The sequence below is a fragment of the Piliocolobus tephrosceles genome, chromosome 8, assembly GCF_002776525.5.
Source record: "Piliocolobus tephrosceles isolate RC106 chromosome 8, ASM277652v3, whole genome shotgun sequence".
NCBI lineage: Eukaryota > Metazoa > Chordata > Mammalia > Primates > Cercopithecidae > Piliocolobus > Piliocolobus tephrosceles.
This window is the reverse complement of record NC_045441.1, coordinates 119,000,965-119,024,248: the sequence shown is the minus strand read 5'-3', so window position 1 is coordinate 119,024,248 and position 23,284 is coordinate 119,000,965. Positions and strand designations below refer to the sequence as shown.

The window sequence follows — 23,284 nt, the reverse complement described above, 5'->3', positions numbered from 1 at the left end:
CAAGCCTGTAATCCCAGCACTTTGGGAGGCCGAGACGGGCGGATCACAAGGTCAGGAGATGGAGACCATCCTGGCTAATACAGTGAAACCCCGTCTCTACTAAAAAAAAAATACAAAAAACTAGCCGGGTGAGGTGGCGGGCGCCTGTAGTCCCAGCTACTCGGGTGGCTGAGGCAGGAGAATGGCGTAAACCCGGGGGGCGGAGCTTGCAGTGAGCTGAGATCTGGCCACTGAGCTCCACACTCCAGCCTGGGCGACAGAGCGAGACTCCGTCTCGAAAAAAAAAAAAAAGAGAAAAGAAAATGCCTGGTAGTGAATAAAATCTTAAATCATGTAGATTAAAAATAACCTGCTACTTCCACTTATGTTGCCATAAAAGCAGTTTTCAAAATATGTTCTCTTAAAATATCTTGAAAATAGTTCCTGGTCTGATGGAAACAAGTGTTGGGAAAATTCTCCTGTTGCAGACATATTCATTAGTGTGATGATAGCATTGCCAAAAGGAAGGAGAACATGCCAGGGCCAACACACACAGTCCTGAGAACATTCCTTCTCTAAATTTCTGGCCCGTTCTTTCTCTGTCTCCCTTCTCCTTGTCCAGGAGCTCCATTGTTGGCATCATTATCCAGAATGTAAATGGCTTTGCCAGAAACACTGCCCACAGCTTGTCTAAGAACAAATGTCAAGGAGATATGCTCTTTTCCATGTATTTGCTTTGGATATTTTTCTAACAATTAAAAAAGCCCGAGGGCCGGGTGCAGTGGCTCACACTTGTAATTCCCCACACTTTTGGAGGCTGAGGTGGGTGGATCACTTGAGGTCAGGAGTTCAAGACCAGCCTGGCCAACATGGTGAAAACCCCATCTCTACCAAGAAATACAAAAATTAGCTGGTTGTGGTAATCCCAGCTACTTGGGAGGCTGAGGCAGGAGAATCTCTTGAACCTAGGAGGCAGAGGTTGCAGTGAGCTGATAGTGCACCACTGCACTCCTGCCTGGGTGACAAAGTGACCTTGTCTCAAAAAACAAAAAAACAGACAAAAAAAAAAAAAACCACCTGGTATTGGAAGAGACCATTTTAGTTTAGAAAGTAGAAAGTTTCTGGATTGAGTTGGTCTGGTTGTGTTCATTCCTCAAAGGCAAAATTATAAACTGTTTCTGCCTACTTTGGAAGAGTCAAAGGGTTTGTTTTGTGGCTCTTTATGGTATTTTATCATGGTGGTGGTTTTGTATTCTCTAGAAAATTCCTGTACTTAAAAATGCTGCCTTACAGAATTAATTTCCTTTAAGGACTTAACTCTTGGATATTTCCCCTTAATTCCTCTGTTCTCAGAGTGCTTCCCATTGTTATTAAATGCTAGATTTTTAGAGCTGATAGGGCCTTTAGAAACAGTAAGAATGGAGAGTTTGGAGATCATGTAGTTCAACTATTTGTCTTCGTAGGTAAGGAAACAGACCCCACAAGGTGCAGTGCCCAGGGCCTGCAGTTGATGAGTTGGGTCTAGAACCCATGTCCCTGTTGAGTACTTTGCTCTTCGTGGTGTGATTCTGCCCTCTGTCCTAGTGCTCAGATGGTGTTCTATACTTAGCAGGGGCACTGGAGACTGAGCCCCAAACCATTTATTACTAAAGCATATGTTTACCAAGTCCTTTTTGGTTCTGTTATTTATTCCTGTACTCAACTAAGCCAAATCTAGATTTAATTGAAAACTATATAGACACTGTTAATTCCAAGTGTGCTCTTCAGGCCGTGTCCAATGAGGGAGGCACCTTAGTCTTTCAGAGACCATTTTGATAAACATTTAAAGCTTACCATAGTTATTTTTTTGACTTAACACCTTTAAATGCCCCGTGGCATCCGATTGCTGAAACGTAATGCCCTGTAGGATTCCCATTTCATTTAGATTGAGATCTGCCATTCCCCAGCATTCAGGTGAGCTGATTGAGCTGTTCTCCAACTAACCTATTTTAGGACACAAGCTGTTTGTTAAACAAGCCAAGTATGTGAATATGTCACTGTTCAGGCACTAGTCTCAGTGGCCCCCCATCTCCCTCAATAACAGCCAACGTCCCTAAAAGGGCTCTGAATACTGATCACCTCTGTGACATCACTTCTCATTTTCTGCCCCTTTCTCAAATCCATTCAGTTTCAGGAAAAAACTTCAGAGCATCAGGCAAGCTCCTAATGTACTTTGCACTTGGCTGTTCCTGCTGTAGAAACCTTCTCCTCTCCTCTTGGTACCTGGTGGCTCCTCTTTCACCTCCTTCAAAGCAACTCACCTTCTCAGCAAGTCCCTTACTGACCTCATTGAAAACTGCCACCCCGCCCCAACCTTTCCATTTCTGTTCCCCTCCTTTGCTGTGTTTTTCTCCATAATGCTGGTGACCTTCTAATGTAGGACTTATTTTTTCTAAAGACCTCTCCTTACAGGTATTTCCCCTTAAGTCCTATGTTCTCAGAGTTCTTTGAGTATTGGTTTTAGTTTATTTAAATGAAAACTTCCCAGTGCTTCTCATCTGTAGCCAGCATTGGAAACTTTTGCCATAGACATTGCTTCATTAGGTGTTAGTTTTGAGAGTTCTCACAGAGGCAGAATTTAAGTATCAAGAACATATTTTTAATTCTTAATAGTAGCTTCAAGCTATGTTTTTCATGTAGTAGGACCATTCTCTTGCCTTAAACCACATAGTGGCTCAGCATTGTTCCATACTCATCAGAAAGCTTCCCTACAGTAGTGATAGCAGCATGTTCTTATATATATAACTGATCTTGAGGACCATGCACCTTATAACCTGAGGTTCCTCTGGTTTTAGGGGGAGGATAATGAATTTGTGTTATTTGAACAAGAGTGTTAAGATACGAGATTTCAAATAAAATGGTTGGTTTTACTGACTTTTTCTTAAAATAGTTCAGCACTAGTTAGTGTTTGTATAATTAAGTCTATTTTAGAATATTTGATTCTATGTATAACTTTTTTTTTGGAAATGGAGTCTAGCTCTGGCTTCCAGGCTGGAGTGCAGTGGCATGATCTGCAGAGGCTCACTGCAGCCTCCACCTGCCAGGTTCAAACAATTCTCCTGCCTCAGCCTCCTGAGTAGCTGGGACTATAGGTGTGCCACCACATGCCCGGCTAATTTTTGTATTTTCCATACAGATGGGGTTTCACCCTATTGGCCAGGCTGGTCTCAAACTCCTGACGTCAAGTAATCCGCCTGTTTTAGGATTCCAAAGTGTTGGGATTTCAGGCAAGAGCCACTGTGCCCAGCTGGTACTATGTATAACTTTTTATTTGAAAGTTTTTTTTACTCTCAACTATTAAAATTACACATTGTAGAAGTGTCAGAGAGCCAAAAGTGCAAGTAGAAATAATGGGAGAATCTCTCAAAGATGACAGCCATTGACACCTGTTTTCTAGCCTTTTCCCATTGCTGTGGTCCTAGTTCTGTTCAGGTGTGATGAGATTTGAACAGTGCAGTGGAGAAAATCCTACCACCACTAAGAATTCTGCACTGTTAACTTTTGTGCTTACCTTCAGTTTCTTATTTATGTGCATATGTTTTAAACAGAGCAAATAATATACAAGCACATTGTCCCTTTTTAAAAGGAATATATTAATAGTGTTACATAAAGTTTTTTTTTTTTTTTTTTTTTTAAGACAGCCTCACTCTGTTGCCCAGGCTGGAATGCAGTGGCGCCATCTCGGCTCACTGAAACCTCCGCCTCCTGGGTTCAGGTGATTCTCCTGCCTCAGCCTCCTGAGTAGCTGGGACTACAGGCACATGCCACCACCCCCGGCTAATTTTTGTTTTCTTTTTACTAGAGATGGGGTTTCACCGTGTTGGCTAAGCCGATTTTGAACTCCTGACCTCAGGTGATCCACCCACCTTGGTTGGCCTCCCAAAGTGCTGGGATTACATGCGTGAGCCACCGTGCCCGGCCAGATAAAGTCATTTTTAACCACTGTTTCCTGTTCTGTTCCCTACTCCCATCATGACCCTAGCCCTGGTGCCCTAACTGAAACAATTACTTTTGCAAATTTGGTACATGTTGGTTCAGTACAGTTTTCCTATACTTGTTACCGTGGAGAATAGGTAGTATTGCTTTGTTTTAGTTTATTAAATAACCTCAGGCTGTAAATATAACATCCTGCAACTTAAAAACACAAACAAACCAACCTTAGCTTTAGATGTATACAATGATACACATTGATCTACTTCATTACCCTTGGCTATGTAGGACTCAAGTAGATGGATGTACTCCCCTTTATCCAACCCTATCCATTGACAGGGTTGAATTTGGCTCTTGGCTTTTATAAATAATATTGCAACAAATACTCTCATGGGTCATCTGGGACATGTGTATTAGTATTTTTCTAAAGTTATATAGAATATTTTTACCCTAATTTTTCTCCTCTTAATACCAAGACATGAACATTTCCCATTATTAAAATGTCTTCATAAACCACATGCTTCTTAAATCTAGACTTTGAAACGTCTTTAATTTCTTTAATGAAAAATTAATATTGGACACAAAGCTTTTTTTTCATCAGAGTAACTTAAACATCACATGGGCCCTCTTGATTGTGGTAGATAGAACATTATGCTGTTTCAACACAGAGCATTTAAAAACAAAAGCTAAAAGTGTGAGTGACTAGAGTGGTCTAAGACTGGACTACTTGGACTTGGTATTCTTATCTCCTGTTTTCTAACTCAGGGGAAGTTTCTCAGGCTTTTGGAGACAATCTCTGTAGCACCTCACTTGAGGTTCCTCCAGTGCCATTTCTCTGCATCTTTCCTGACTTCCTGTTTTACTCCCCCTACTGTGTCAATACTTTATTCAGATTGCAGTTATTTATTGGTGTCTCTTGTCCCACTGCCACAGTGACCTTCTCAAGAATAGTGAACTGTCTTATTTTTGTACCCTATCCAAGCACAATGCCTGCTTCAGATATTGAAAGTGTGGAACAGAATGAGAGTCCTAAAAGGAAATGAAGTGATAAGGATGACAAAATGACACCTTTGACAATGGATCTCTGCTTTAGAATGTTGCCATTTGCATATATACTGACTGACTGAATCACTGGTTTTATTAATATCTCCTTGAAGTTTAAATGGCCAAATAACTATTAAAGTGTATACTTGGTTTGCTAGGAAAAGTTTTAAAAACTTAAACCTCCAACGGATATAGCCAACTTAGAGGTTTTTTGTTTTTTGTTTTTAAACTCCTTGCTTCATTTCTTGGTTGCCCCAATTTTAATCAACACTGGGTTTCCCTGAATGAGTAGACTAATGTTAAAGGAAATATTTTGGTCACTGTTCTTATGAAATCCTTTGTGGTTTGAAGTGGTATTCCTTTAGCATTTCAACAGTTTCATTCATGTTCTGCGCACAGTGTAGCGAAGTGATACCAGTAAGTGAGCTTCAGAAGGAGAAGTTCAAATGCAGAACCTCCAGATTTAGAGCTTGAACAATAAAACTTCTGGGAGGGAGAGTCAGACTTTTATCATGACACTGGTTATGAACCATTAGTAGTATAATTTATCTTTGGGCAGTATCTTCATAGCTCAGAAAACAGTTGCTTTAATGATTATTTTGTATAAGAAGCTGCATTTCTCCCAGTTTGCTCTTTTGTTAATAGAACGCTGATGTATTCTAAGTAATTGGAACTGTCAGGAGTATATAATGTTTATCAGTAACCAAAGATCTACGGTTGAAAGTAGTGATTTATAAGTATTATCACCTTTTCCTGATACTGAAATTGTTTCCAGTACTGAAATACTTTAAAAAACTAATTGTTCTCTGGATACTTTTTGCTGCTAATTAACATCTCTTTTTACAGGATTCATGAATAAAATTTTCCATCCCAACATTGATGAAGCGTAAGTAACTATTTTAAAATGTTTAAATTTTAGCAGCAACTGCTCTTGATTAGCGTTTCTCTCTCTGTTATAAAAAGCCTCAGTTACCGTTTTGGACCTTATCAGGAGTTAGGATTGTATGAATGGTCATGTAAATGATAGAATCCAAAGGATATGAGGTTCTCAATCACTTAGTTCACATTCTGCTATTGTACCACTTAGTTTTTTCCATTGTCGTGACTGGGTCCTTCATTTTTCTTGTTATCCAGCAAACAGTAGTAATATTCCACATCTCACTTCTCTTTGTGTAGACACAATTCAGAGATGTGTTTTCAGTCTACAGATTGACTGTTTTCAGACCTTATAGTATTTTCTCGATTCTTGAGAGCAAGGCAAAATGACTATAGATTCAGTTAATGAATCTTATTTATCCCTTTCTTTCATTCTAATATTTTATTAATGATACTTTAAAATATTCCAGCATATCCTGTTTCATACTTCTAGTGCTGTTTAGAATATATTATTATTTGGGACGCGGTTTTAATTTGTAATGGCACTAAGTTTTGCTGTCTCTCACAAGCATACCTAACAGGTTTTTCTGAACCCTGTGTGAGTAGGTTGTATATATATATACATCATGCCCCTTAGTCCTTTAATATTAATACTTTGTTGTATCAGTTATCCTAACAAGGATATTCTCTTATCTGTCCACAGTATATGGTTGTCAGATTCAGGAATTTAACATTAATGCAATACTTTTTATTTAATCTACTGCCATATTCCAGTAACTTACTTTTTAGCACTTTTTTCTTTCAGTAAAGGATCCAGTCTAGAATCACACATTACATTTAGTTGTCAGGTTTCTTTAAACTACTTTAATCAGGATTAGTTCCTCAGCCTGCCTTTTTCTTTTATAAAATTCACATTTTAAAATAATATGGACCCATTATTTTATAGATTGTTCCTCAATTTGGGTTTGTCTGATGTTTCCTGTTCATTAGATTCACAGCATGAACACACTTAAGGCCAGAAAACTACAAAGTAAGATTGTATCTTTCTTGGGGTATCACATTCAGAGACGTACAAGGTCTGTCTGCCCCTTGTGTTCTCAGCACCTGGTTCAGGTGTTGTCTGGTTTCTCCATTGTATAGTTACTATTTTCCCCTTTCAGTCTGTAAGGTGACACTTTAAGACTTTGTACTATTCTGTTTCTCATCATAGTTTTCCCCAATTGGGATTCTTTTTTTCACAGATCTATTAAAAGTATTTTTCTTGATAAGTAAAATTAGTTGCCAGATACATGCAACTAACTTTCTAATTTTTAAAAACATGCCATTCTTTCCATCTGTTTCAGGTCAGGAACTGTGTGTCTAGATGTAATTAATCAAACTTGGACAGCTCTCTATGGTGAGTTTGGCCATGGAATATTTTTTGGAGATGTGGAGACATTGCCTAAAAAAATGTTATTTGGCTTTTCTTTTCTGGTTTAAGATGCTTTGTTGGTAATGGGAAGGGATTTTTGAGGGACCGACTGGGAAAGTTTGATCAGTGGAAAAAATATTTTCTCATAAGTACAAATATATCAGTTTAGCTGTGGAAATTTAAAATGATTTTGTGAGATTCCAAACTTAAGGTATAGTGATACAGGTGCGCACACACGAATACATGTGCAAACATATGTATGTATTAGAAGCACGTAATATATATATATTTTAGTTTTAGAAAAAACTAAAACTACTTAGGAATGTCCCTCTGAAATGAGAGAGAAATGATACAGTAAGAGGTTTTAGGGGATCATCTTTTCAAAGGCCAAAACTTCCTTATGAAGGAAGAGTAATTTAGCCTTACCTTCAGTGCTGAAATTGACACCCCATCTCTTACAGGGAAACAACAAATGAATTGCCCAGCTCTGCAAAGTACTATGCTGAATATCACAGAGAGTTATAAAGAGCATCAGGCCTTTCCTCCTTATCACCTGGCTGGGGAGCTGAAAATATTTTAAAATACAGTAATCCCTTGGTATCTGCAGGGGATCAGTTCCCAGACCACCAGCAGATAGCAAAATTCGTGGCTACTCAAGTCCCACAGTCATCCCTGCAAAACCCGCTGACATGGAGGGCTAGCTGTATTTATTGAAAACCATATGTGAGTGGACCCATGCAGTTCAAACTGTGCATGGACCCATGTTGTTCAAGGGTCAGTTGTATATTTGAAGTTAATTAGGGATACAACAAATAAATCTATTTTTCCCTCCACTTGTCCAAATCTCAGGCTTTGTAGAGTCTCCCTACTCCAGTGCTCCTACCCCATATACTTCTGCTGATTCTCCAGCTGGAAGTAATCTCTGGCTACCATTACATTTTATAGCTCCTTTTTTTATGGCCCACTTTCACTTTCTACTGTGTGTTTGTTGTTTATGCCTATTTTTTTGTGCTACTAGATTATTTTCTATCTTAAGGGCTATCAGGTGTATGTCTGATTGATCTGGAAGGCCCAGGATTCTTATCACAGTGCCCTTCACCAATATGGGTTGAAAGAATGAATGGTACAGGTAACAGTTGCCGAGAGGCACAAGAAAAGAAGGGAAATCTCAGTTGAGGCTGAGCTTAACCAGGGATGGCTGCTTCTTGTTGAAGACTTGTGTGACCTTTTAATGGTCTGAGGTAGATAAGACTTCTTAGTCCAGCCACAATTTGCAAGTTACCTTTGCCAGATACCCTTGAACTAGGTTGGTAAATGAGAATCACAGAGAAAGGTTGGTCAGCAGCAGAACACAGTTAATCCCTGCCTCCACCTGACTGTGCCATTCAAAAATTATTTTCTCTACCTGGAATGTTCTCCCCTGATCTTTGTGTGGTTGGCACCTTCTTCACTCATCTCACATATCACTTCCTCAGAGCAGTTTCCTTTCCCAGCCACTCCATCTGAAATGACACCCCTCCATAGCACAGCACCCTGTTGTGTGTATTTTTTTAATTTTAAAATTGTTTTTTAATGCATAGAAACAGAGTTGCACTCTGTTGCCCAGGCTGGAATGCAGTGGTGTGATAACAGCTCACTGCAGCCTTGAGCTCCTGGGCTTGAGTGATCCTCCCACCTCAGCCTCCCCAGTAGCTGGGACTATAGGAGCATACTACCAGGCCTGGCTAGTGCCCCATTTTCAGTAAGCTTCTGAAACTGGTATTTGTTTATTATTTATCTTATCCCCTTGGATTGTAAGCACGATGAGTAGGGAATTTGTCTTGTTCTTGTCTTTCTCTCTCTCTCTCTCCACACACATGCGACTATAACAGTGCCTGGTGCACAATAAGGGTTCGACTATTTGTTGTCTTAATGAGTGAATTAATCATGTCCAGTACTGTTTAACAAGAGAGTTTTAGGGGAGATGGTGGCATCTAGTTGAGGCAACAAGAAAGAACATACACTCGGAGCTTGATTAAATGGATTCATTTTAAGATGGTTTTTTTGGTAAAAATGTCTCATGGCAGGCTGCCTGGAATATCTGATGTAATGATGTGTTTTCTTAAACTACATTCACATTTTAGAAATGTACATATCAAAATACTGCAAGCTGGTTCCAATTACAATGAGGTAAATTGATGTTTAGTTTTGCTAAAGCTTTTACCATTGACCAGAAAAGCTTTGTGGAAGATGTTTGCTGACTGTCAAGTGCCTCATGTCTCAGAACAGATTTTTTAAAAAAAAACAGTTTCACTGAATTCACAGACATGCAACTCACCCATTTAAAGTGTGTAATTCAGTAGTTTTTAATATATTCAGTTATATGCAGCCATCACCACAGTCAATTTTAGAACATTTTCATCACCTCAAAAATAAATGTGTACCCTTTAACTATTCCCTACCTACCCCCCAGCCCTAGGCGACCACGAATCTGCTTTTTGTTTCTGTGGATTTGCCTGTTCTGGACACTTCTTAGAAATGTAATTATATAATATGTGGTCTTTTGTGACTGGTTTTTTTCACTTTGCATAATGTTTTCAAGGATGATCCATGTTGCATGTATCAGAATTTCTTAAGGCTGAATAATATTTCATTGTATAGATAAACCACATTATTTGTCAGATAATAGACATTTGGGTTGTTTCTGTCTTTTGGCTATTATGAGTATTATAAATATTTGTGGACAAGTTTTTATGTAGATATGTTTGCATTTCTCTTGGGTATATAGGAGTGAAATTGCTGGATAATATGTGTAATTATTTGAGGACTGATAGACTACTTTCTAAAGTGGCCAACATGAGTAAGATTTCATCACATTTATAAAATGTTAGCGTATGTTCTTATATTAACTTGCAAAGCATTTAATAAGCAGCAAGAGTTAAACCACGTTGGTCCAAGTGAACTGAAAGCAGACTTCTTTGTTACATGTGTATGAGTTATTGAACATGTTCCATAATACAGGAATGTGGGCACACTAACAGGTAAGTACAGGAAAACAAGAAGAAATATTTTCAGAGTATAGTCAAAAGTATACTGAACATGGGAGAATTGTTTTGACATTATGCTCAAAACTATTTCTCAAGAAAATTCAATATTTCTTTCATGGAAAGTTTTAGGAACAGGTAAATACAATTATATAAAGTACCGGTAGAATATGTTCGTTCGGATGACCTTGAAGTATTTTTTCAGACTTATCTGATCTTGAGATCTGAACTGAATTTTTATTACAAACTGTTAAAGCCTCTGGCATTGAAGGTTAGTTCATAATTGGTGAGTTCTGAATCACTTCATTTCCTGCAGTGGTTCCTGAGAGAATCTGAGTTCAAAGGACCGCCCCCACCAACCCCTGCCCCGCCAAAAAAAAAATCTAACACTACATAACTAATAGGAGAAAGTTGGCATGTCAACATAAATATTCAACTGAAAAGCAAAAGGCTAAGCCTGGCACCTAAAACTTGTTTCAACACTTCCCTCTGCTGTAGATTCGATGAGGGAGCAGGGAGTGGATTGTGAAATTTCCTGCCCTTTACCTTGCCCCAGGGCATGTACTGTGCTGTGGGTTATACATATTTGTAGCATAACAGCAATTCACAGTTGAAATTTCAGGTTTATGTTAATCATAGCCTGATATTAAACAGCATTCATGTTAGCAGTAAATTTAGTCCTCTGTCCCCTCACACCCCTCCCCGTCGTTGATTTCTGGTAAGCCAGTTGACTCATTGCTTCTGTTCTTACCCTGTTTTCTCTTTGCCAAGTGTATGTGCAATTTGTTTATTCAGAGTTCAAAATCGGTATAATTGTGGTTTACTCACCCAGTAATTTTTAATTTTATATTATTTAACCTTACAAGAAAGCTAATTATAGTGAGGAATCGGATTAATTTTGTAAAGATGCTTGTCATCAGTATGAAGTTACCAAGTCTGAAATTATCTATTGTTATTCTTATGACATTAAACAGAAAGTAGCAGATGACCAAATTGATTGATTTTGGCTTCCTGCAGGATAGCATCTTTTTTTTGCATCCCTTCCTGCTCTTCCAGACAGCAGTGACAGAAGCTCTGAGAAACATAAAATGTAGCCAAGGGGATCTGGATTTCCATTTCAAAACAAATTAATTTTAAGGACTGACAGGAGAGTTCATTAAGCCACAGGTAGCTTTTTAAGCACTCTTCTACTTTCCAGTTTTCCTTTTTTTCTTCAAAATATATTTTATCCGTAGTTGGCTTATCACCCTGCACTCCTGGGGGCTCAGGTGCCTTCACTGCAATACAGCTTTAATCTCTCTCTCATCCCACCCTTCTGGACGAGGCATGCTTGATCCCTGCAAATGTGTTTCTCTCTCCAACTTTCGTTTTATTCATTCTTTTACTTGGTAAATTATGTATATGATGGATTAAGTTGTAGGCTGGGCACAGTGGTTCACACCTGTAATCCCAGCACTTTGGGAGGCCAAGGCGGGCGGAGTTAGAGACCAGCCATGACCAACATGGAGATACCCCATCTCTACTAAAAATACAAAATTAGTCGGGCATGGTGGTGCATGCCTGTAGTCCCAGCTACTCGGGAGGCTGAGGCAGGAGAATCAGTTGAACCTGTGAGGCGGAGGTTGCTGTGAGCCCAGATTGCACCATTTCACTCCAGCCTGGGCAATAAGAGCGAAACTCCATCTCAAAAATACAAAAAAAAAAAAGTTGTGGAGAAGTGAGGTGGAAGACAGTTGTCTTATGAAATTGGGCAGTTTACATTTTCACTGTTAGGGTTTCACCCTTAGGGTTGCTAGCCAGTGGACTGGATACTTGTATTCTTATTTTGCCAGGCAGAAAAATCAACATTTGGGAGAAGTCTTCCCCTAGAGTTATCTGGGAGGTTAGTAACAGGCAAATTAAATTGACTGTAACAGAAGGGAATACTTCAAGGACTTGGAGATTAGGCAAGAGATATAAAATTTCTTTCTTTTTTTTTTTTTTTTTTGAGACGGAGTCGCACTCTGTTGTCCAGGCTGGAGTGTAAAGGCGCGATCTCAGCTCACTGTGAGCTCCGCCTCCCGGGTTCACGCTGTTCTCCTGCCTCAGCCTCCCGAATAGCTGGGACTACAGGCGCCTAAAATTTCTTTTACCGGGCATTTAGAAATTTAAAATACAAATTTAACACTTATCCCGTCCCCTTTTCAGTCAGATAATCTGTGAATCTTCCCAAATAATTCAGATTTTGGCAGAAGGTGTATCTTAAAATAATGCTTTATGCTGGATTAGTGCATGCTGTTTCTAAACATTTTACTGTAATTACACAGATAAGAAATACATGTATGTGTCTGCATGGATGATTGGCCAATTACTATTTGAACAGCTTGAGAACTTCGGTATTGGTCTGTCCATGTTGAATCACAAACATCATCCTGCCTTTGGAACAGCTGGATGTCATTATTTCTAGATAGAGGCCAAGTAGAGCAATTCTGTCCAGGACTATTGGGATAATGTCACCTGTTATACGTAATAAAGAAATATGCTCAGTTGTGGATTTGCGCTTCAACAGTACTTTGCTAGCTCTGTGACCAACCTTCTTTATCTGTCTGCTTGGAAATCTTCAGATGTGATGTATGTGGCTCAGGAGTCTAACTAGTTATATACATAAAAACGGAGTCTTGCTTGCTTTGAACAACTTAGTGGAAATTCATTAAAAATATCACACTCGGCCGGGCGCAGTGGCTGAAGCCTGTAATCCCAGCACTTTGAGAGGCCGAGATGGACGGATCACGAGGTCAGGAGATTGAGACCATCCTGGCTAACACAGTGAAACCCTGTCTCTACTAAAAAATACAAAAAACTAGCCAGGCAAGGTGGCGGGCATCTGTAGTCCCAGCTACTCGGGAGGCTGAGGCAGGAGAGTGGTGTAAACCCGGGAGGCGGAGCTTGCAGTGAGCTGAGATCCGGCCACCGCACTCCAGCCTGGGCGACAGAGCGAGACTCTGCCTCAAAAAAAAAAAAAAAAATCACGCTCACTGGTGGTCAGCTTTAAAACCATGGAGTGGTCCAGGCTTTTTGGATCGTGGGACATGAGCCAGCCAGGGTATGGCTCTGAAAGACAGCCACAGCTATATTCTGCTTTCGTAGGGGCTCTGATTTCAGGGCTTGTTTCATTCTTGATTATATGTAAATACAACCTTGATTTGTTTTATCTTCATTCACTTGTGATTACTGAGTTAATAAAGTCTTCGCAGTGTATGGACACTTGGCTTGTAATTGCAGGAAGTTATCTCTCGTTATTCTTTCCTGATATTAACAACAACTAAATTATCATCTAGTAATTACAAGCTTGAATAGCGAGTTTTAGTATGACAGCAAGACTAGCCAGCTAGCTAATTACACATTAACTGCCCTCATTTCTGGAAGGCTAATAACAAATCCTATTACCATGTTTTAGCTTACAAGCTCTTAAAGTAAGCAGGGTCATAACAGGTTTGAACTAGGATGAATGACCTCTAAAAAACACCCAAGTAAGATGAGAATTGTTTTGAGATTGACAATGCAACAAGAGCAGTGTTTTTGATGAACAAGAGCTTGTTTTCTTCATTGTGATCTATGCAGTAGCGTTTATTTTCTTCTGCAGCTCTCTGAAGTTTAAATATGTTGGGGTGAAAGGGGCTACAATTAGGCAATGAATGGGAAATTACCTTTTAAGCAGGTTTGGAATGCTTTAAAACCAGTCCATGTCCTGTAACCTCAGATTGGTGACCTGGTAGCCTGGCCCTGAGCAGAATGTGTCTGGTTTTCCCGGTTTCAGCATCCTGTATTCATCTATCCATCTATCTTTTCTTTTTTCTCTTCTCTTTTCTTTCTTTCTCTTTCTATTTATCTTTCTCTCTCTCTCTCTCCCCACCCCACCTCTTTCTCTCTTTCTTTCTTTCTTTTTTGAGACAGAGTCTCACTTTGTCGCCCAGGCTGGAGTGCAGTGGTGCAATCTCGGCTCACTGCAACCTCTGCCACCCAGGTTCAAGCAATTCTCCTGCCTTAGCCTCCCAAGTAGCTGGGATTATAGGCACCTGCCACTGCACCTGGCTAATTTTTATAGTTTTAGTAGAGATGGCATTTCACCATCTTGGCCAGGCTGGTCTTGAACTCCTGACCTCATGATCCACCTGCCTCAGCCTCTCAAAGTACTGGGATTACAGGCGTGCACCACCGTGCCAGGCCGGCGCCCTGCGTCTTTCATATTTCCCTTTCCCACACAGCACAGGAACACCTGTTTCTAGCTTAGAATACTTAAAAACCAAAATGTTACTACTAAGTGAGATTTTTTTTTTTTGAGACGGAATCTCACTCTGTCGCCCAGGCTGGAGTGCAGTGGCTGGATCTCAGCTCACTGCAAGCTCCGCCTCCCGGGTTCACACCGTTCTCCTGCCTCAGCCTCCCGAGTAGCTGGGACTACAGGCGTCCGCCACCTCGCCCGGCTAGTTTTTATTTTATTTTATTTTTTAGTAGAGACAGGGTTTCACTGTGTTAGCCAGGATGGTCTCGATCTCCTGACCTTGTGCTCCACCCGTCTCGGCCTCCCAAAGTGCTGGGATTATAGGCTTGAGCCACTGCGCCCGGCCGAGATTTAAATGTTTTTACCAATCTTTGATTGGTAACATTCTTTGATTGTTTGAATTCCTACTAATTGTTCCTTTTTTCTTTCTTTTTTTATTTTATTTTATTTTTTTTTTTTTGAGACAAGGTCTTGCCCTGTCACCCAGGCTGGAGTGCAGTGTGGCTCACTGCAGCCTCAACCTCCTGGGCTCAAGTGATCCTCCTGTCTTAGCCTCTCAAATAGCAGAGACTACAGGCATGCACCACCACACCAAGCTAATTTTTCATTTATACTGCAGATGGGGGTGTCACTATGTTGTCCAGGCTGGTCTTGAACCCCTGGGCTCAAGTGATCTGCCCACCTTGGCCTCCCAAAGTGCTAGGATTACAGTCATGGGCCACTGCACCCAGCCACCATTTTTGAGAGGTAGGAGGGAGGTGTTTGGTGTGTTTTTTAAAGCATCCCACTTCTTTTTGGATAAGGGAGGTGTTTTCGTCTGCTTTTGTTTTTTATTTTGTTTTGTTTTGTTGCCTGCATGGCCCTCTTCATTAAGACTTTATCTTTAAAAGATCCCTGTGGACTAATATGAGAAGATATGTGAATCTGCTGAGCTTAGACTTTTTATATATTTTATCCATACATGAGACCCTCTCAGTTAAGTAATTGTATGAATTCTTTAATATACCTTTTAGTATTTGGCAGCGGGTTATATTGTCTTATTTGCAGCTAGTTAGCCTTCAGTAAACTAAGTGCAGCATGGTGAGCCCTGTGGCCAGCTGGGCCTGAGCCACAACACTGCAGTAAGTCTGGTGGGTTGCTTCAGCTCGCCACCTGTGTGCCCTCAAAGCAGCTGGAGAAATGGGCTTTTTGTCACTGAGGCTGAGTTCAAATTAATTATTTTATTATTTTATTTTATTTTATTTTGTTTTATTTGAGATGGAGTCTTGCTGTCGCTCAGGCTGGAGTGCAGTGGTGCAGTCTCGGCTCACTGCAACCTCTGCCTCCTGGGTTCAAGCAATTTTCCTGCCTCAACCTCCCAAGTATCTGGGATTATACAGGCGCCCACCACCAAGCCCAACTAATTTTTGTATGTTTAGTAGAGACAGGATTTCACCATGTTGATCAGGTTGGTCTTGAACTCCTGACTTCAAGTGATCCACCCGCTTCAGCCTTCCAGAGTGCTGGGATTACAGGTGGGAGCCGCTGCGCCCGGCTCAAATTAGTTATTTTAGAGAATATTACTTTTAATCTCAAAACTGTTTCTTTGAAATCTGCCTGCCTATCTGATTGGTTTTACTGAAGTTTTCCTTGAGGGGCTGTCTGTCATCTTTTAGGGCCCTCTGTTTGCAAGTTTTTTTCAAAGATAACAACTGCTTGGTTGTGTGCAGTGTAGGACTCTTTATAGGTTTTTGACTACTCTTCCTTTCTTGTAGAATTTCACTGTCTTTTAATGTTTACAGACTGTAAGCAGGATAAAATTTTAAAATTCAACCATTATTAATATTGCTGCTTCGTAGGAGCTGGTAAAGGAGTGGAAGGTAAAGATCTATTAGTTATGGTGTCTAATACACTGTTGAGGAAAATCTGTTAACCCCAAATTATTAAATACCTAAAGAAATCTGGAGATCTTAATTTATTTGCCCTATTTCAGGCCTTAACAACAACAACAAAAAACTACCTAGTTTTTGTACATATAGTAGATACCCACCACCACCACCAAAAATAGTTGTTGAATGAACAAGATGAAATTTTATGGTTGGCTTTATTTTGAGCACATATTGTAAAATTCATGACTTGCGTGGCAGTTCATGACGAATTCAATACAGTTCCTAAAGTCAACCGATGGGATTTTGAAAGGTCAACAGCTGCTTTTCTCTAGTAGTCAAGGATGTGAATAACATGATCGAAATTCCCAGGAGTTTCAACTGTAATGACCAAAAGTGCAGGGAAGGAGATCTGTGTAAGTCACAGAGAGAATCATCAGTTCTAGACAACAATCAACTTATGATTTTTGTGCATCTTTTCCTCTAGGTGTGAACAGGATTTTTCTTCCTTTCCTTTCAGCCCTGTTCCTTAAAGAATTACAGAACAGATAAATACCTTAGACGGTAGTGACTGTCCCTGTGATTTTCAGCTTGGAAAGCCAGGAGTCCTCCCCCAGAGGGGAGAGGGATGGTGAAAGAAGTTTGGATAGCATGCTTCTGGAGGGTGCAGAATTTTGATTGACAAATAATCATTGTACATATTCATGGGGTGTATAGTGATATGTTTTTTGTTTTTGTTTGTGTTTTGGTTTTGTTTTTGTTTGAGACAGAGTCTCGCTCTGTCGCCTAGGCTGGGGTGTAGCAGCGTGATCTCGGCTCACCGCAGCCTCCACCTCCCGGGTTCAAGCAGCTCTCCAGGATGCAGAATTTTGATCGAGGGCAGGAGGAACTTATTGTTTGTGGGAAATGACCTACATGATTGTTTTAAGGAAACTTTCTCTGATTACAAAGGCGAGAGTACAGAACCTTGAAGGCCATTTAGTAGATGACTGCCCTGATCCAGGGCTGGAATGATATATTGGGCTTGACATAGTTACATGCCAGGGGAAATAGAAGAAAAACTAGAGACATTTCTGGGAAACTGAACACATGGAAGAAATGAAGAACATCTAGCCAGATTCCTTCCAGAGGCTTGGAGCCTGAGAGCAAGGGCGTTAGAGTCAACTCGCTTCATTAGGTGAAGGGAATGGGTTTTCAGGAAAATAATCTTAGACATGTAAAGTTTGATAAGACTATAAGACTTATGAAGGACCAGTTTTATGGATTTAGTAGTTACCAACATAGACTTCTTATTTTTCTTTCTTTCTTCTTTGTTTAAAGAGACTGGGCCTCAACTGGGCATGGTAGCTCACGCGTGTAATCCCAGCACTGGGAGGCCAAGGCTAAGAGGATCACTTGAGCCTCAGAGTTTGGGACTAGCTTGGGCAACATAGAACTTGTCTCTGCGGAAAAAAAAAAAGAGAGAGAGAGAGAGAGAGAGGCTGGGTCTTACTGTTGTGTCATCAAGGCTGGAGTGCAGTGGTTGTGATCATAGCTCACTATAACTTCAAACTCCTGGGCTCTAGTGATCCTCCCTTCTGAGTAACTGGGATTACAGCTGCAAGCCGCCACACCCAGTAGACTTACTTCTTTAAAATTGTAAGATTGCCGGGCACAGTGGCTCACGCCTGTAATCCTAGCACTTTGGGAGTCTGAGGCGGACGGATCACCCTGAGATCAGGAGTTCGAGACCAGCCTAGCCAACATGGCAAAACCCTGTCTTTACTAAAAATACAAAAAGTTAGCCGGACGTGGTGGCATGCACCTGTAATCCCAGCTACTCGGGAGGCTGAGGCAGGAGAATTGCTTGAACCCAAAAGGCAGAGGTTCCAGTGAACTTAGATTGTACCACTACACTCCAGCCTGGGGCAATAGAGCAAGACTCCGTCTCAAAAAAAAAAAAAAAAAAAAAAAAATTATAGGATGATGGGCTTCCCAGGGTAAGAGTGTACAAGGCTAATTCTTAAAATGCAAATACCACAGAATTTGAGCTGCTGTGCAGGATGCTGATGTCTTTCCAGATAAGTTTTTTATTATGTGTTTTTAACAAACAGGATATTGGGCTTTTGGGGGACAGATAGTAAAAGTAGAAAGGGGATGGGGTAGGTCGGTTTGAGAACAGAAGAATGGCTTTGATGGTTCTTGGCACTTGGCACCACTTGGTGGTTTTTGAGTTACAGCATTTATTTTTCAGTATTGAGTCCGAAAAACAAATGAAGAATATTTAGGTAAAAGTCTCCAAAATGACTGCCTGTGTGCCAATTGTGGTTCCCAGTGAGGCAGAACATGTCAAGGTTTGGGCGTCCACAGGATTTTAACCTGAAGAAAGCAGTGTATGTTGCAATTTTTTGGGGGGTGTTAGGTGTAGAGAGAGAGTCTTGTTTTGTCACCCAGGCTGGTATGCAGTGGCATCACAACATACTGCAGCCTCGACCCACCCACCCGCTGCTGACTTGAGCAATCCTCTCACCTCAGCAACTACTGAGCACCTACTCTCCTAAGTAGTTGGAACCACAGGCACATGCCACCATGCTCAATTATTGTTACTATTTATTTTATTTTATTTTTTGTAGAAACTGGACATCCCTATGTTGCCCAGGCTATTCTTGAACTCCTGGGCTCAGGCAGTCTTCCTGCCTTGGCCTTCAAAAGTGCTAGGATTACAGACATGAACCACCATGCCCATCTTGAAATTTTCCATTTATTTCAAAGGAAATAGAGGAAAAAGAAATAACTTGTGGTCACTGGTTCATAAATAGCCAATAATAAAACATGAGATGTGTGATTCATTCCCTCTTGTGTTTTCTCCTTCAAGCCCTGCACCATCTCATTGTGAGTCACCTGGAGTAGGGCGATTTTACTTTAAGAGTTGGTACGTTTTTTCAGTGTAACTCTTTTTAATTAATACATATTCTTTAAGGGATACAGGTAGCTGAAATGTCTACCCTTTGAGGATGTCATATTTGTATTAATAGTTTACTTCTCTGGTGCAATTTGAAGTATATCTTATAGTCACTTTTAGTAATGTATGTTACTTCCCTGTAAGGAATAGCAATGTTATACTTCTCCTTTTGCAGTGAAGAAGTAGAGATGTAGAAAGGAAGAGACCTGCCCAAGGTCTAAGAGCAAGTCAGTGGAAAGCCTGAAATTAGACTTGTGGTCTTTTAGATTTTTCATCTGTTGTTCACCACTGAGGAGCCAGCTTTCTGTTTGCTGGAGACAGTTCAGCCTAATGGAATTTGCTCTGCCGGATGTCCACAATATGTTAGGTGATGATTCTAACCATCCCCTAACACCCATTTTCCTCCAAAGTGGCCCTTTAGTTCCCCTCCAGAACAGATCTGCTTTTGACTGCCTGTGGTTTGGCACACCTCTGCCTAGAGATAACAGTGGTAACAGCAGTGTGCAGAAAAGAGGGAAGGGTCAAGGAAGGTCACTAAACCAGAGTCGAGCTGTTAGATGTGAACATTTTCTTGCACAAAAGAACCTACAAGCAAATGGCCCTTTCCTTCCCATCTATTTGGGGATAGGGGATCATGGGCCAGGTAGTATTTCCTGACTGTGCATTTGCACACAGGTGTCTGTATCACACGCGTACAGATCCCATCCAATCCTAAACCAGAAGCCCTGGGTAAGTGTGAAGCTGCAACCCTAGGATGCTAAGCAAGTTTTTGGAAAAACTCCACAGGTAATTGTGATAGACAAGCAGGACCTAGACTTAGCCCAGAACCACTGCTCTAGAGTAAGTGATGCTGCTTTTGATGATAAGTTGTTATGATTTGGGAGTCTTATTCCATTGCCCAGGCTGGAGTGCAGTGGTGTAATCTCAGCTCACTACAACCTCTGCCTCCCAGGTTCAAGTGATTCTCCTGCCTCAGCCTCCCGAGTAGCTGGGATTACAGGTGCCCACCACCACATTTGGCTAATTTTTTGTATTTTTAGTAGAGACAGGGTTTCACCATGTTGGCCAGGCTGGTCTCAAACTCCTGACCTCAGGCAGTCCACCTCCCTCGGCCTCCCAAAGTGCTAGGATTACAGGCTTAAGCTACTGTGCCAAGCCTGTTTTTAAATATTAAATATGAATATAAATTATATGCCTAAACTGAGATATGAGTGTATAATTTTAACATTAATATAAGATCAGACTGAAGAGTCAGTGCTAATGAACCACATTTTGGTTCTAATTGAGTTTAAGGCAAAAGTAAGGGCTGTTTGCTCATCATAAACCGTTTACTCAGGGATCTTGGGACTTGCTTTAGAAGTTAAGATAGCCGGAAATGGGGTCAGCTGACTGTACTCTACAGGTTTAGGTCAACTGTATCGAGCTGTCTTCCTTTTTAAAGGAAGTTGAAGGTTAATGTTTTTAGATAAAGATCTTTGAACTGACACATTTTTATTATCACTATTATTGACACATTTTTATCGTTTTATCTAACAAAAATCTAGGGAAAAAATGTTCTTTATTTTTCTACAGATGAGTATCTTTATTTTATTATTGATTTATAGTTTTAGTCTTCTCTGCCAGTGTATTTATCTTGAAAGAAGACTATCTGCACATTTGAGAGATGCTCCTTTCAGAAGCACCCTCAGGAGTAATCACTGTGTTAGCCACTAGCAGGAAAGCCTCGTTACTTTAAGATGGCCAGAGCCATCACATCCTGGCCTCCTGAAGTTGTCATCTTCACCCAAAACTAGGCCTCACGTGTTTCCTTTTCTGCTCTTCTGTTTTACAGGTGTGACTTAGCACATCTGTAAAATGGATCAAAAATGTTTTAACGCAGGAAGACGGTAGATACAAGAAGGAAGAACCAATAATTAAGGGTTCTTTTATTTGTTTGGAACAAATTCATAGGCAAAGCCTTTTATTGGTAGCTTGAGGAAACTTAAAAGTAGTAGGAAAGGGTATAAAATCTCTTTCTGGGACACGCGAAGCTCCTAGTTTTGTGACATGTTATCTGTAATATTTCTCTAGCCCTGAAGCACTTCTGAACATTACTTCAGAACATAAAACCTATGCTTTGTTTTTAAAGGTTTTTGTTGTTATGTAATAGCATCCAGCTGCTAATCCTTTTGAGCAGCACGTGTAATAATAATATGGCAGGAGGAGCCTTCCGTTCACGGTGTGCGGGTGTCTGCGGGTTGCCTCCTGCGGTGAAGCAGTGTGGAAACAAGCACACCGCTTCTGTGAATAGCCACAGAAACACCTGAACGTCCTTTGCTTAGCATCCTTCTTTGCACTTGTGAGAGATTCTTTGGGGAGGATGTGATCATCTCTGATCCATGGATTTAGCTTCCCTGCCAACGATGGTGTGCAATTTTTGACCCAGAGACACGGGGAGTTTGTGCCTTCGTAAAAGTTGGGGCAGTGTGTGTTTTATCCATTAGCAGAGGCAGCATAATGGATAAGCTCAGGTTTGAGTTCCAGATCCATACTTAATCTCTGTGTGCCTCAGTTTCTCCATCTGCAAAATGGTACCTACCTCATTGACTGTAGTGAAATTAAGAGTGTATATGCAGAGCTTGGAAGAGTGCCTTGCTTGTAGTAAGCACTATGTAAGCATTAACCTGCCATTACTGTTAATGGGCCGGGCGCGGTGGCTCACGCCTGTAATTCCAGCACTTTGAGAGGCCGAGGTGGGCAGATCACGAGGTCAGGAGATTGAGACCATCCTGGCTAACACGATGAAACCCCATGTCTACTAAAAATACAAAAAAAATAGCCGGGTGTGGTGACGTGCGCCTGTAGTCCTAGCTGCTGGGGAGATTGAGGCAGGAGAATGGCGTGAACCCGGGAGGCGGGGCTTCCAATGAGTGGAGATCTCACCACTGCACTCCAGCCTGGGTGACAGCAAGACTCCGTCTCAAAAAAAAAAAAAAATTACTGTTAATATAACTATTGTTTGACTCTTCCCTGTTCTGGGATCACATTCAATTGTAAAACTACTGTTTTTTGTTTTTGTTTTTGTTTTTTTGAGATGGAGTTTTGCTCTTGTTGCCCAGGCTGGAGTGCAGTGGCACATATCTCGGCTCACTGGGTTCAAGAAATTCTCCTGGCTCAGCCTCCCAAGTAGCTGGGATTACAGGCACCCGCCACCACACCCAGCTAATTTTTGTATTTTTAGTAGAAATGAGATTTCACCATGTTGACCAGGCTGGTCTCAAACTCCTGACCTCAGGTGATCCACCCATCTCAGCCTCCCAAAGTGTCGGGATTACAGTTGTGAGCCACTGTGTCTGGCTTATAAAACTTAATTTGCTTACCTTTTGGCATTTTCTACCACTGCCTTAATAACTCACCCACCCAAGGATAAAGATAAGAAAATAAAAACATATTCAGACTTTTCATGTTTTATTGGATATTTCAAACATACACCAAAATAGAAAGGACATATTTACAGGAAAATGTTGTTTTTATTTTATTTATTTATTTGAGACAGGGTTTCACTCACTCACCCAGGCTGGAGTACTGTGGTGCAATCTCGGCTCACTGCAACCTCCACCTCCCCAGGTTCAAGCAGTTCTTCTGCCTCAGCCTCCCAAGTAGCTGGGACTACAGGCGCGCGCCATCATGCCCAGCTAATTTTTGTGTTTTTTGGTAGGTATGGGGTTTCACCATGTTGGCCACACTGGTCTCGAACTCCTGGCCTTATGTGATCCACCCACCTTGGCCTCCCAAAGTTCTGGGATTGCAGGCGTGAGCCAAAAATGTTGATTTTTAAAGGCAAAAGAAATGTCATTTGAAATGTGAAAAGTAGAAGTTACACACCTATTGCCTTGAAGGTAGCTTTTTAAAATGTTCGTCTTATGCATACACACT

General features: G+C 40.8%; 1 protein-coding gene across 5 annotated transcripts in view; it reads left to right on the top strand.

Annotated features, from left to right (window-relative positions):
• The window catches only part of UBE2H (ubiquitin conjugating enzyme E2 H), a 120,008-nt gene that overhangs the window by 85,172 nt on the left and 11,552 nt on the right, over nucleotides 1–23,284 (top strand). For 4 of the 5 annotated variants that reach the window (XM_023207869.2, XM_023207872.2, XM_023207874.2 and 1 more), the window contains 2 exons: nucleotides 5,839–5,878; nucleotides 7,212–7,264. The exons of the other annotated variant lie outside the window; for it this stretch is intronic. In XM_023207869.2, coding sequence (XP_023063637.1) covers nucleotides 5,839–5,878; nucleotides 7,212–7,264 — 93 coding nt within the window. The remainder of the gene's footprint in view (nucleotides 1–5,838; nucleotides 5,879–7,211; nucleotides 7,265–23,284) is intronic. 5 annotated transcript variants of the gene reach the window in all.